This window comes from Malus sylvestris, chromosome 15, assembly GCF_916048215.2.
Source record: "Malus sylvestris chromosome 15, drMalSylv7.2, whole genome shotgun sequence".
NCBI lineage: Eukaryota > Viridiplantae > Streptophyta > Magnoliopsida > Rosales > Rosaceae > Malus > Malus sylvestris.
Window position 1 is genome coordinate 52,156,812 of NC_062274.1, and position 15,039 is coordinate 52,171,850.

The 15,039-nt window shown below is 37.1% G+C and overlaps 1 protein-coding gene across 12 annotated transcripts; it reads right to left on the reverse strand.

Annotated features, from left to right (window-relative positions):
* Positions 1-5,041: 5,041 nt before the first annotated feature.
* LOC126602012 (pentatricopeptide repeat-containing protein At5g46680-like) lies at positions 5,042-13,307 on the reverse strand. 12 transcript variants are annotated; one of them, XM_050268818.1, is made up of 7 exons: positions 13,186-13,307; positions 10,636-12,409; positions 8,734-10,465; positions 8,549-8,655; positions 8,248-8,396; positions 5,928-8,099; positions 5,042-5,562 (listed from the first exon to the last, which is right to left on the reverse strand). In XM_050268818.1, exon 2 carries the CDS (start codon positions 12,368-12,370, stop codon positions 10,997-10,999), a length of 1,374 nt encoding a protein of 457 aa, XP_050124775.1. In that variant the 5' UTR covers positions 12,371-12,409; positions 13,186-13,307; the 3' UTR covers positions 5,042-5,562; positions 5,928-8,099; positions 8,248-8,396; positions 8,549-8,655; positions 8,734-10,465; positions 10,636-10,996. The 12 variants fall into 12 exon arrangements, with proteins under 12 accessions (XP_050124775.1, XP_050124774.1, XP_050124773.1 ...); XM_050268817.1 differs by having other exon boundaries at positions 13,098-13,301; XM_050268816.1 differs by having other exon boundaries at positions 13,082-13,301.
* Positions 13,308-15,039: the final 1,732 nt, after the last annotated feature.

A 15,039-nucleotide genomic window follows, 5' to 3' on the forward strand; every position in this document is an offset into this window, starting at 1 on the left:
GCAAGGGTGTTCTGGTAAATTGGCTATTGGTCGCTACGTCATAGGATAACATGTTGTTCTGTGATTGCATGGCCTTTTTTGGAATAAGCTTTTACAGTGTCTGGTTTTCGAACGGGTACTTAAGTATTATAAAATAGATTAAGAGCTCGTTAGGAATTGCGAATGACTGAAAGTGTTTTTAGATAAATATTTTTTGTTTAAAAGTACTTCAAGTGCTTTCTGCAAGAAGCACCAGTTATGTGTTGCAATAAGCACTTCAAGTGCTTTTTCATGATTAACTTACATTTTTATTAGTAATTGGTTTCAAAAACATTTTTATCAAAAGTGATTTCACTCATTTAAAATCATTTTTCAAACAAGTCCTAAGACTTCTGTGTATTGATAACCCGAACAATCACCTTCAGCGGGCCAAAATGAAGGGAAGAGGATTGTAATATCCTGAAAATTTAAATATATGAATTATATATTCATAATTAGGGATATGTGGGAAAAATCGAAAATAAATCGATTTATAATTATGAAGAATTTAATCGAGAACTTTTAAAGTTTTGTTTCCGGAAATTATGATAATCTACATATTTGTATTATTGAGCTTTTATATGATTTCTTGAGAATTATAATAATTTATGTGAGTTTAGTTTTAAATTAAACTAGTTACGAGGTTTAAAGTTTGGAAATTAACTATTTAAAATCTATATACCTTTCGAGGTCACAATTTATATATTTGAATAGAGCTCGATCTCACGAACGCGTAGGCGCAAACTGTTCATGAAACGGAGTTATAACGAATAAGTTATTAATGTTTAAAGTCAGGGATATTATGGTAATTTTATTTCCATTTAGAAGGCTCTGGAAAATCTGGAGCAATGAGTTGTGCCACGTGTGTGGCTGTGATAAAGGAAATATAAATGATGGACAGCTGTGATAAAAAGAAAAGCATAGAAAGGAGAAAAGGGAGAAGGAATCTAAGGAGGGATGGCCAATGAGGAAAGGAAAAAAGGAAGGGAAATGAGGGAGTAGAGGAGGGGATCAGACATCCTTCCTAACCGCAACCCGACCCGAAGGGATTGAGGGGTTCTCCGACTCCATTTTAGTGATTTTTCAGGCGAATTGAATGTCGCCACCACCTAAACTTGAATTAGTGACCCTCCCTCTTCCATTTTCACCTAAAATTAGAAGAAATTAAGTGAGAAAATGGTGAAAACCCGACGGCGGCACTTCGGGTTCATGGCGTAAATCCCTCAAATCCTGAAACAAAATCCTCAAATTTCCACTACCAAAACACTCCTTTGGAGGCCAAGAACAAGGCCCAAACAAGTTTGGGGGCGTCGGAGTTGTTATGGAGTCGAATTGAGGACACCCAAATTATAGGGTTTCGACGGGTTAGAGGCAAATTGAGGCTTTTTCAGGCCAAATTGGTCTTGGTCACAAGTATGAAAGTTGCTTCACTCATTGAAATCTACATTTATGTATAATTTGGTAATTTTTAAAAATAGTTGATATTTTCTGACTATTCGAGGCAGCCGACCGCCACCGGCGGCGGCACGTGGCCAGTGAGCTAAAGCCATATTTTTAAGTTAATTTTGATGTTCTGAAATCAAGTTTGATAAGCATTGGATGTGATTCGCTTGTTTGGAGATAGATGTTGATTTATGGTTACTTGTTTGAATTTCGTAATTAGGTTAAATTTGAATTTGTGAACTACGAAAGGCTTGATCCCGCTAAAGAGTACGTAGGCAGTCTAACAACGTTAGATGCAGCCTTAAATATTCGAGAATTAATCTTTTGTTTAGAGGTTGTTTGATAGAAGAATTTGGGGAAATAAATTGATAATTTAATTGAGTGTTTTGGTAATTAACAGCATGGATAGTTTAGTAAGAATTAAATCGTTTGGAGTGATGAAATTTGATTCACGAAAATAAGTTTAACCATGATTCGAATGGAAATTGATCTATGAAAGAGAAAGGTGATATATTGGGAATGAAATCATACTTTTGGTATGAGAAGAAATAATACGTATTTAGTATGGTTGGATTCAAGGCCTGTGATTAGAGAATCACTATAAATCAGTAGTTTAAATAATTGAGATAAAATCCTTGTTTGAGAAATTGAGCTAAGTAATGTGAAGAATGGAATTAAGTAAAGGAATTTGATGCATAAATAGAGATTTAACCTTATGCTTTTGGGAATTAAATATTTAAAAAAAAAATTAGTGTGAGGTGTTTGGAGATTTATAAGTGAATTGGAAGAAATGGTAACAAACTAAACAAGAGTTTTAGTTTGGGCATATCACTAATATTATTATTTCCCGAAATAAAGCAAATATTTGGGGCGGGGCGTTACAAGGATCCTTGACGGATCCACTTTGTGAGATCCTAGGGATCCTCACATCCTAACCGTTCATCACACATTGTGCGGCCAGTTTTCATCAGATACTAAATGTGTGTTTAATTTTAAATTAAAAAAACCAAATGACTTCTGACCGCACAATGCACAATGAATGGTTAAAATGTGAAGATTCCTAGGATCCCCATATTTTGGATCCGAATGGGATCCAAATCCAAATTAAAAGGGAAAGTTGTGGGTCATGTGAAGCCCCCGAAAAGCCTAGGCAAGTTAGATCTAGTTTTGCAAAAGCAGGCAAGACTGACGTCAGCCACGTTTATTTTTTGTCTGTCACATGCATTATACGTGTGAAGTGAGTCTGGCACTTGGACGAACAATTTTTGTTGTCATGGGGCCCGTTGTAATAGCTCTACTACCAACAAATAGTGAGTCCTTTCTTCTTTGATGAACTGTTCGCCCCAGTTCTACATTTTGTCTATGTGGACTGAGGAGAAAGAGAGGCTCAGGGGGAAGAGGATTGTAACATAAGAGAAGCAAAGGGGTCAACCTCTTTCAAATGTACAACGTGGATTCTAGCTGCAATGTAGTTGGACTCTCACGTCGATCCGTATGATTATGTGATCTAGACTCTTGGATTTCCAACGGTAGAAAAAAAATTTAAAAAGTTATCATTGTGCCACGTGGCACGTGTTGGTGCGTCAGATTTTAGATGAGTTGGGAAATCAATGGCCAGGAATAATACAATGGTAAAAAAATTAAGAATATATTTATTATACTATAAATACCCAACCATCTTCTTTATTCCCCACATCACAACTCAACATCATTTTTACTACAAATTTCTATATTTGTTTCCACTTTCCAAATCTATTTTTTACCCAAAACAAATCGAGTGAGAAGGCAATTTGGTCGATTAAGATGTTGCTTTGCTTGAGAGTTAGGTACGTGTTATTCATGAACCGATCACGAAAAATGAGATGAGGGTGCAATAAATGTGAAAGAAGATTCATGCACAATTTGTTAAGCAGATTCAAGGCACATCCCGGATAGAGGAATCTTTGTAGAGTAGGCACAAACATCTACATAAAGAGTTGAAGCATTGACAAGAAGTCCTCACAAAAGCAGAAGCAATTTATCAAAGTGGCGATAATCTAGCCAATGAGATAATAGAAAGCACAAATGTGATTTAATCTTCATAACAACAATACATCATTCACAAAGGCACAAACGTTGGAATGTTGTGAAGCATACTTTAAATACAAAATTGTGCCATACGCTGGATGCCTAGCACTACACATTGTATGTCCTAAGTTGTAGGCTACTCAGAATAATATTGTTTTAATATCATACTAGTTGTAATTCTATGATTTGCTTTGTTTTAGAAATTAAATTATTGGAGTTAAACATGAAGTTTCAGAGTAATGATACACTTACCACATTTTTCATACCATATTTGTATTATTTTTCTAATAAAGGTAGGGTCCACAAACACATGTGAGTCTTACCTTAGTTGGAGAGATGATACAAACGTGGTATGGAAAATATGGTATGAGTTATATTTTTGGGAATTTTATTTTAAAAAAAAAAAACTTACAAAGTTCACACTTAAACACACTTACAAGGCATAGAAATAAAAAAATATATATATGTGAATAGTAATCGCTCTTGCTTTTACCCTTGCCTAACGGATGGAGTTGCACAAGGGCAATTTACATGCCTTGCCCTCACACTGGCCCTCCTAAAACGAGTGAACTGCTCTTAAAGATGTAGCTAGGGTTTGGTTTTTTTGAACTTGCCTTCTATTCTTGGGGTTGTTATATGATGAGGTATCCGTCGATCCCCCCTTCTCGCAACTTCTAAGGAGTTGTCAATTTCCCCTCTTCCCTCCTAAAACTTTAATTTTAACCAATTACCACCCCTAAACTTTTATAATTGGCCAATTTCTCCCCTGAACCTTAATTTTAGGCGATTATCCTCTTGAGCTTCTTGATTAACTCGACTTCTCGATTTGAAGTGGCGGCCAATACATTTTTCGTCAAGTTGGAGATTGTTGAAAATAAGAACTCAAATTTTACGGTTTTTTGGTCGAAGTCTACTACCGTATGAAATTTCTAGTTTCTCAATCTGTCATGTTGAGAGCTCAAGTACACTATCATATCAAACATTGTGTTTTGGTCGCTCAAGTGTGACGTTTCCTGTTTTGGTTCCCTTGGTATACAAGCTTTTGTAGTACTTATACTAGTAGGGTTTTGTCAGGGGGATTAAGGTTTAAATCGAGAATTTGTCACCATATGTAGGGTTTTTGGGGGCTCTCCTTCCTTGAGAGTTTAAAGATACGAAAATTTATAAGTTTGCAAGCTTGTGAGATTGGTTGTGACCGTTTCAGTTACGACTCGTTACGATCAATCCAACGGCGTGGGCATCGAAACATATGAGTGTCAATATGTTCTTATGCTTTAATGTCCAGTTTTGAATGCTACGTTGATACTCCGAGACATGCTCCAACTGCCTCAGTATCGTAAAACATGGTCCAACTGCATCGCTTCAATTGAAGAACACTCGGAGCTTAATTTTCAGTCATGCAGATATTCATGATACATGTATCGAAAATTGGCAGATCACATCTCTTACAAATACGAATGGGATTCTACGTACGAGTTCCACACGAATGAGAGATGCGAAGAGTAATACGTAATTAAATGTGCTAAAAAATTATTGTTATATTCAACTGGCTAGGTACATTATGAAACTGAACATCCAGTATATCAGACACTAAACCACTAAACTTCATTATAAATTAAATAAAGGAGACGGACGACTATAACAAGCAAGTAAAACTCTTCTTTCAAATCTCAGTACATCAAGTGTCCGACAGTCACATTTTGCGGCAGACAATATGTGTGTAAAGGACGCGCTACTCCTAGGAGATGGATTGTCTGCCCTCTCCTTTCCATACCCTCTCCATGCCTTCCTGTTTTGTGCGGTCACGCTTAAGCCACGTCAATATTTTATATTAATTTTTTTATAAAAATAATAAGACAAAAAGCAAATGTTGACGTGGCTTAACCATGACCGCACAAAACAGGAGGGTATGGGGAGGGGAGGGCAAACAATCCATCTCCGCTACTCCTAAACTAACTAGGCTTTGACGGGCTGAGCTCGAGGCCTCCAGAGTCCTAGCCTATACTTGTGAGTGTATTTCAAGATGAGCTTCCTCTGCAAAAGAATCCAGCTATCAAATTTTAAAATACAAGTCCACGTGAAGTGGTGAAATTATTTTCACCACCAAATGAACACCAAGTTTGCAACTTTCAAATCCTTGAAATTTATTCGTTTTTTTAAGAAAGGGAGACACAGATTTCGTTCCACACCCACTAATCAGCAAGACAGAAACTTTACTGCTGCTAAGTAGGTACTACAGCTATACATTCCTAAATTACGAGAATTGATAAAAAAATAAAAACAGAAACTTTACTGTGTTAATGCCCAGCTGGTGCTGAATAATACAGTTATTAATACCTTACAATGAGTGTTAGACTAAGAGATTGCTTACATGAGTGTTAGACTAAGAGATTGCTTACATGTTTGCAAGGGACGCCAAGTTTCTTCAGCCTGAGAGTACGAATGACAGGCAACTTTTGGAAGTCTCTAATCTCAGACTCAAGCTTGGTTACATGGGATTCCACTCCATTGCCAATGCCATTCAAAAACTCTGGTATCCCAACTTTCACTGCAAGAAAAAAAGAAGGAAAAAAAAAACCACACAAACCCAATTTTGATGTTTCCCGCTAAATTAAATCCACTATTCAACAGAGCCGCAATTTCACAAAAGTGATTGATATTCTGACACGAGAATGTAGAGCGCCTATTTTAGCCTAACACAGCTAGTTATAGACTAAGCTATACGCAAAAAATATTCACTTTTCATTCCATTCAACATTCTCAATCTTTTAGCAGCAGATGAAAGCAAAGCAAATAGATAATGTACTTGCAAAGCGAAAATAAGGAACACAACACAAGTTCAATTTCCAGGGGTAGAGAAAATTTCCTCACAAAAATAGATAGTTACAAAGAATAAACATTGAATAACAAAACCCAACATTTGACTTGACACTGTTTACATCCCCCAACTTTCCCAGCAACCAGACAACTGTGGCAACACAAGCATAACAAACCTCATTAAACATTCCTTTTACTGTTTGTGGAGAAGTGACCAATAAAGTTTTTCACGTCTATACATTTTTTTCGAAAAAAGAAGATTTATTTCAAAAGAAAGCCTGTACATCAAAGTGAACAAGTAATGCACAAGTAATCTATAAGTAAACTAAAACATCAAGACACTGCAGCTTAGCATCCAAGCTAGTATAATGGTCGATAGAGGTATATTCCTAAAAATAAGAGATACAAAAGCCCAAAACGTTGCTCAATACTTGACCTTTTTCCCACACCTCCGCCATTTCCAATCCCCTACAATCTTCAAATACCTGTATGGGTTTAGGGTTTAGGGTTTAGGGTAGTATAATGGTCGATAGATGTGTATCCTATAAATACGAAATACAGGAGTCCATAGAGTTCCCAAAGCTTGACCTTTTCCCACACCTCCGCCATTTCCAATCCCCCAGCATCTTCAAATATTGAGATTTGTTAGCAGCGGTAAAGTGAGTTAGGTCTAGCTATTGTTGCTGTAGCCAAATCCTATTGAGAGTTTTTCTTGTTTCTTGTAAATGGTGGATTTCTTATCCATTTCAGTGTATTTCTCTTTTCTTTTATAAAATGTTTGTTTCTTCTCAAAAAAAAAAAAAGCATCTTCAAATATATCTTAACATATAGTTAACATATAGTTACAGTGGTGAGCATCAATTCCCTGCTACGAAATCGTTCTCGAGAATGTAGAATCAGTTTCATACCAAAGCACTAGCAAACAAGGACCTGGTGAAGCACTAGGTTGTCACTTCACTGAGCATAATGTTTCTATGTAAGAATACCATCTTCACTTACCTGTGAAATCGGCCGCCTCAAGGATATCTTGAAGAAGCAGGCAAAGGATGTGGATTTTAAGCTGCACTCGATCGATGCTATGTATGCAATATCAAAGTTACTATGAAACGTGAGAGCGAGAGAGAGATGCTATGTATGCGATATCAAAGTTACTATGAAACGTGAGAGCAAGAGAGAATATAAACAACTCCCGTTGGCAAGAGATTGTAAACTTGATTCATAAATACTTATCACAATCTTGTGATTGTATGAACTGAGAAGAAGCAAAAATCTAACCCACAAAAATTAAAAACAAAAAAAGGCAGCACTGAGCAAAACGAAGCAGCACAATACACAAAACAAACTCCCAAAACAGACACCCGTTTGGTGAAAAAGAAGGCTTTAGCGCTCCAACAAATTACCACCGACACTTCAAGAATCATTTACCAGCAAGCACACACCACAGCGTGACAACATACAGACAAATCCTAGACCAAAATTTAATGCACAAAAAATAATCTTCAGAACCAATATCACATCAAAGCATCACAGCTGTAACAGCATACAATGCAATGGAAACTCTCATACAAAAGCATGAACTGTTACAAGACAAGGAACAGCTTACTTGGTCAAGGCAAACTTTGGTATTTCCTGATGCATGTTCAGCACATATAGAAGATATGATCTCCGTTGCATTAAGCCCAGCATTTTTCTCAAGAAATTTAGGCATCGTGTCAAAGCCTTTGGCAAATTTTGCTACAGTATACTGGTCCAATCTGCAACATCATTGATTCTTTAGTTCATTATTTCACTCACGGCCAACCCAAGCCTCGACAGGAATATTGCATTTTTTTTTTAACTAAACAGGCATATTGCATATGAAATCACTGAAAGTGAACAAAATACGACGTCTGTGCACATTACCTGAATATGAAACACGGCCATCCAATGCACATTGCCTGAAAATGACAATGTTCCCCGTTTCTGTAAAATAGAACTCCTTTACTCTCCTAGCTCACTCAATTCAGTAGCTGCAGCTCCAAGAACAGTATACATACACTAGCAGTTGTTGCCTGAAATGAAAGAGATCATGATAGCGAAGATATAAATTCAATGGTTCAGACACCCAAGTTTTTTTAAAGTTATACATACACTAGCATTTATTGCAGAGGTGAAACAAAACAAGCCTAGCAATATAAAATTCTGAATGTTCCTTGTCAATTACCTTGTCCGTCTTCACTCTGTCATCCACTGCTCCTTCAATATCATCCAATATACTGTCACTATACCCTCGAGAAGCACAGTGGATACAGAGTTACCACCTTCGTCATTCTTCACAACAGTGGTACATGATAAATCAATGAACATGTTACAAAGAAATAAGGAAAGACAATGAGGCAAGAATTATACCATGTTCATCAGTGTTTTCAAAGTCGTCTAGTTGCACTTTGGGGCAAGGCCGAATATTCCCCTGGCATATGATTGCTTAGCAAGGAACGCATATTCCAAGATGTGGCGGCGCAAGATACAAACCATGATGCAGTGGTGCCAAGAATGGGAGAAACATCGAAAGCCCCAGAAGAAAGACGACCAGTAAACCTACCTTTGCTTTCAAAAGTCTTAAGAGGCAATGGCACCTTTTGGTCATTGGTGATTGCTTACTTTTAATGTAAGGATTTGTGTCATCTGTTAGATAATGTTTTTTTCTTTTAAACAAAAACTGCCGCCATTGTGTGTATTCACTTAAGCCCTCACCATCTTCTTCTCCTCCTCCCACCCAATAGAGAAGCCTAATCCCACATCAACCTCTTCGATATCCTATTTCTCCTTCCAGCAGACATGAATCGGCCTCCCACCTACATACCTCAATCCTTCTCTCCTTCTCTGTTCCAGTCCAAGGAAGTTGAGCAGCTGGTTTTTTGTTTCGCTGTCCCAGCTCATACAACCAGCTCTGTTATCTCTTCCCGATACATTTCAATCTTTCCCCTATATTTTTGTATGATTTTTGTTTATTGTTCGAATAATTCGAACAGCTTTATTCTGATTGAGTATGAGCCTTTCTCGAATTGCTGTTTGTGCAGTCATATACGAATTTTTATTTAGGACCAGGACAGATGTTTTTTGCAGTTATATAATATTCTTATTCGCTAGACTGAAAATTTGGGAATTTACTTTCAGTAAACTAGACCACCTAAAAACATCCAGGATATCAAGGAAAGAAACCCTTTATGCCGAATGAGTAAACCTCCTCTTTGGAGCTACAGGCGATATTTTTAAATACATAAAATACAGTCATATGAAGTAAACCAGCAATTCATATTTCTGTCTCTTTTTTTTTTCTTCTACTTACCCTGTCACCTTGCTTTGGTTTAGACCACTACACCTGCACAATGACATACGTGATTTGAATTGCTGAGCTTAAAATCCAGACCTCCACGCACATTATCATACATCTTAGTTTCTATCCCATGCTCCTTGAAAACTATTTTTTTTGTCAATGCATCTCCTTCTGAGTTCTGACCCAAGTTATAAGCATGCACACACAGAAGCACAAAATAAATGAGGCCCCTCAAGCATAAAACTCCTTTAAAATGAAAAGAACTAAATCAAATATTGATCTAACATTTCTTTATCAGCATATTTTAAGGAGGTGAAATGATAGTCAGGTAGAGAGCAAAGATATAGGAAGACATACATAAACAAAAGTAAACAATCAACCTTTTATGGTAAAAATTTGGAGTATTTTGCTCACAAAGAATATTATTTAAAGATATAATATCTCAGACCTTGAAGAATTGTAAAACATCATTGCTGTGACAGGTTAAGAAATAGACCAACAAATATGAAAGAGAATCAAGGGTTCCCTCAGAATTGTTCTTTTATAAAACATGCAAGAGTTTGCAATTCTTTACTTTAGGATGTATAGTAAACCATCCTTTTTTCTCTGTCTGAGAATCAAAGCTCTCTTATTCCTCTGTCGTACAACCATTAAATGTATCTAAGAAACCAAATTATCAAAATTTGATGTCAAAAGTTACTTACACGAAAAGTAGGCTGTACTACACAAGTTTACCTCTCAGGAGTAGTTAGTAGTTGTCCTGAGTTCTAACTAAACTGCTCTCAATGATGCTAACCAGTTCCCCTGCCAAAAGTAACACAGATTTCATAATTTGTTTCCAAAAGAAGTAAAAAATTAAAATTAATATTAAAAATTAGTACAGGTGTTCTTTCAGTAACTTTTGAAGAGCATTAGTTTATTTAAAAAGTCAAAGAAGATCTATTAAATCAGTGGGAACAAAAACAGAAACTCACAGTGGGTCCATCAAGTGAAGAACCAGCATGACTGACAGATGAATTTGAGAAATGTTTCCAGTCATACATGAATAAGGAAGTAGTGTGTTTGCTACAAGTAGTGTCTTTCTGTTATGCACACCAGCAGAACCACTGTCAGATTAGCAATGCAAGGCAGTGGCAGGGTAGTTAGTCGCCTTACATTCAGATTCAATATTACTCTTCATTATTAATAATCAGTGCTGGGTAGAACAAGCTTACCAGCCCAAAACAACTGATGTTTACGGAATATGACTAAAAGAGGGATTTTAAATGGTGCTGTCCAAAATGCCAATCCAAATAGGGTGAAACTAATTTTCAGCAGCAAAAGCATAGCCAGTTTCTAACGTAATATTCGAGCCACTTGAATTTTCCACCGAAGCTGTCTTGCTTCATCTGTATACCCTGTACTACGAAGACCATCAAGGATAGCTCGATGGGTAGCCCTGAGTATTTTCTTGCCATCTCTTAAACATTTCATCATAAGCTTGGATGCACAACGGAACCTTCCAACCTTGCAAAGATTGTGCACCAAGGAGGTGTAGGTAAAGGAATCTTTAGTCTCCATCGATTTATACAAGTCCATTGCACGATCGATTTGACCAGCTTTACAAAAGCCATCAATCATGCAGTTGAGGGCAACCAAGTTTTCACGGAAGCCAATCATTTTCATATATTGTAAATGGTGTTCAGCCCCGATAATATTACCAGCCTTGCACAATCCATCAATTATAATTGTGTGGGTATACTTGTCACACAACAGACCTCCATTCTCTATTTCATCCATCAGCTTATAGGCAGCTTCAAACTTACCTTCTCTACAATACATATTAAGTAAAGTGTTATAAGCCGCTAAATCAAGTTCAATGCCATTTCCCATTGTCTGTTCCATGCAAGCATTTGCCTCTTCTATTCTCCCAGTCTTAACTAAAGCAGCAACAACCGTGCAGTTCGCAAAGCCATCAAAAGTATAACCTTTACTCTTCATCTCTGACATAATCTCTAGCGCTTCGTCATACTGCTTAAACTTAAAGCAGCATTTCATAACTGTAGTGTAGGTTATGGCATTTGGCTCATAACCTGATTCCCCCAGTTCCTTTAGCATTTTTCTTGCTTGCCCCAATCTGCGTGCCTTGCATAGCCCGTGGATAAGAATATTGTAGGTCACTAATTGGGGAACAAATCCATGACGTTGCAAATTCCTAAATAACATTAGGGCATTATCGATGTATTCATTTTTACAAAGGCCATTAAGCATAATGTTAAACGTAGCTGGGTGGGGAGTGAGATTGTGAAGTAAAATATCCTGAAATACTCTGTTGGCTTCATCAGGTTTTCCTAACTTAAAGAAACAATGCATCAGAATATTGTAACTCCATACATTAGGATGTATGCCCGCTTGTAACATTTCCTCAAACAGATCCAGGGATTGTGATAACAGGCAATTCCTGGTGGCCCCGGATAACAAAGAATTGTATGTAATGACATCTGGACTAATCCCAGCCTCTTTCATTCTATGAACAACAGAATAAGCTGCATCCAAGCTAACAAACCGAGAATAGGCACTGAGCAAAGTATTGTAAGTTACCACATCTGGAATCACCCCTAATCTTATGCCATCAATTATAACGGCTTCTGCTCTCTCCAGTAGCCGGGACTTACAAAACGAAGCTATGCATATGTTCAACAGCCTAGTCGATAATCCAGAAACCATCATTTACATCAAACATAATGACTTCCCAAGAGAAACCCAAGCCTGCAATTGTCAAAATACAATGTGTTAACATACACTCCTATTTCTTATCAGTAGAAAACCAAATATTTTATAAGACTCTGATTAAAACATGTCAATCTTGAAGCTTTGTTCCCCTTAAAACCCACATCAGTGAAGATACTCAGAAAATGGTAATGGTAATAAAGCGGCAATCATCAATAAAACCACTTCCCCTCCAATGTATTCACAACTGTGGAGGGGAAACTTTTAGCTATAGGCAACAAATTTTATAATAAGGAACCTAACGAATATCGGCTGTTATGACAAGTCCTGCAAACAAAAAAGTCCACCAGCTAGAGCTGGAAATACATTTTTAGGCAATAATAACATTAAAAAGTGTTAAACTCGTACTGAATACAACAACAACAACAAAGCCTTATGAGGTCGGCTGTATGAATCTTATAATGCCACTGCACTCGGTACTCACACTGAATAAAAATCTAAATTGATAATGTTTTTCATTCCATTGCATAAATCCACATTGTCAAATACCAATTGTGTTTCTCAACGTGTGATACTACACTATCATTCATCAATTGCTTTCCCATTCGATTGAATAATCAATTATTCACAATACTCATAGCACAATACGCACACAATATTATTCCAAGACCAAGATATAAACAGCAAGTGCAGTGGAAAGATATAAATTACTCAAAAGCAACTCAACAGCGAAAATTGCTTGAGCATTACGGAATTCGATTGCCAAGACACAGAGGTATTAGGTATTGTTGAGAGAGAAAGAGAGAGAGCATAACGGAAGGAGAGCTGGACGCAGAAGACGCTCCCACTCCTTCCTGGTCGAGTTGAGTGAAGTGATTGAGGTGCCGAGCAGAGAGTGCTGGGAAGTAGGAAGCGGCGCTGGAGGCTTTTTCTCCTTTTTTTTTTTTTTTTTTTTTTTTTTTGTCTATGGGCTGGGCTAGTAGTAGGTATTTAGCAAATCCACCCACCATCAAGGGATGACAAGGACAAGTGCTTGAAACATACATACCCTTCAACACAAAAACAACTTCAGCGGCCGAAATGGAAGAGGGCAAGTGAAGTAGTGGGCCATGCAATGCTCATTCAAAAGTCCGAGCAAGATAAGCCCGGCTCTGCGCAAGGCATCAACTGGCAAGGCTGACGTCATTTATGCCGGCCCAACCTTGCGTCAGCTAGCAAGGCTAACGTCAACATGGCGTCAGCTAGCAAGGCTGATGTCAACATGACGTCGGCCATGTTTTTTAATTTTTTTTATGTGCATGACGCATGCATTGCTCACTCAAAAGGGAGAGTGAGCCGATAAAAACTGCAGCAGTGAGCCCTGTTGCAACAGAAGAGCCCAATGACTCTATGACGTGGCACATCCCAGGCTGTTGGATTTCCAACTGTATAAAAGAATTATCATTGTGACATACAACACATTCCAATGCGCTTGATTTTAAATGAGTTTGAAAATCAAGTGCAAGGATTAACCCAGCACTAACATAGGAAAAATAGGATTTTTTTATAAATACCCAAACATTCCCCACATTTTATTATTCTATAAACACCCAACCATTTTATTATTCTATAAATACTCAACATCTTATTGAAATTAGGCAATCATTTTATTTTCAAAGAACAAACTTACAAAGCATAAAAATAAAATAAAATTTTAAAAATTGTGAATAGTATTACCCTTGCCATTGCCCTGACCCAACGGGTGGAGTTGTACAAAGACAAGTACCATTTAAAGTAAATAGTAAGGTCCTCTCCAGTGCACATGCCCAATTGTAAAAGTCAAAATTTGAGATTTGAGTCCAATGTTTTCTCCTCCTGTGTAAAGACTCAAATATAAAATTAAAATATAAGAATACAAGGATATCTCCCAAAAAACAAGAACAAATGATATTGATGAAGACGCCCCTTTCTTTGCCATCGATACCATCTATTGATTTGTATATATACATATATATTTATATACATATAATAAAACAAGAATAAATGATATTGTAACACAACCAAGAAACAAACTAATCAAACTTAGAAGGGGAGGCATTGATAGGGGATGAAATCAGAAAACGGTCCCTATAAACCCCACAAACCCTAAGACAAATCAGAAGCATAACTCCACAAACAGATATATATCTTTCTTAATCCGTCCATGAATGGTTGTTTGCTTGCACTCAGGACTTGACATTGTGGAGCTCACTTTTTTACTAATTGCTTGCCATAACTATTTTAAAATGAAAACCTCTTATAAAAAGTTATTTTGAAACGAAAATCACTAGCACGAACGAGAGAGATCGCGACCTGGAGACTGGGTTATGCGAGAGAGTGGCGAGATTGATGATAGAGAGAAAGGAGGGCAGGATTGGAAGATTGAAGTTTTCATTTATCTATTACCGTTCACCCGTGTTTTTCCGAAATAAGCCCTTTCTTTAAACTGCTTTTTCAACTTCAGGTTTTCAACTTTTTTCACCCATAACCTTTGAAAAAAAACTGATTTGAAGTGTTTACCAAACACTTAAAAATGTTAAGCTAAACCAAACCAAGGCTTAGAGTTGTAAGTTAACTTAATTCTGAATTTGTCTCAATCTCTCATTAGTGCCATCAAGGGTTAAATGTGAGACTCCCACCTTTAGAAGATA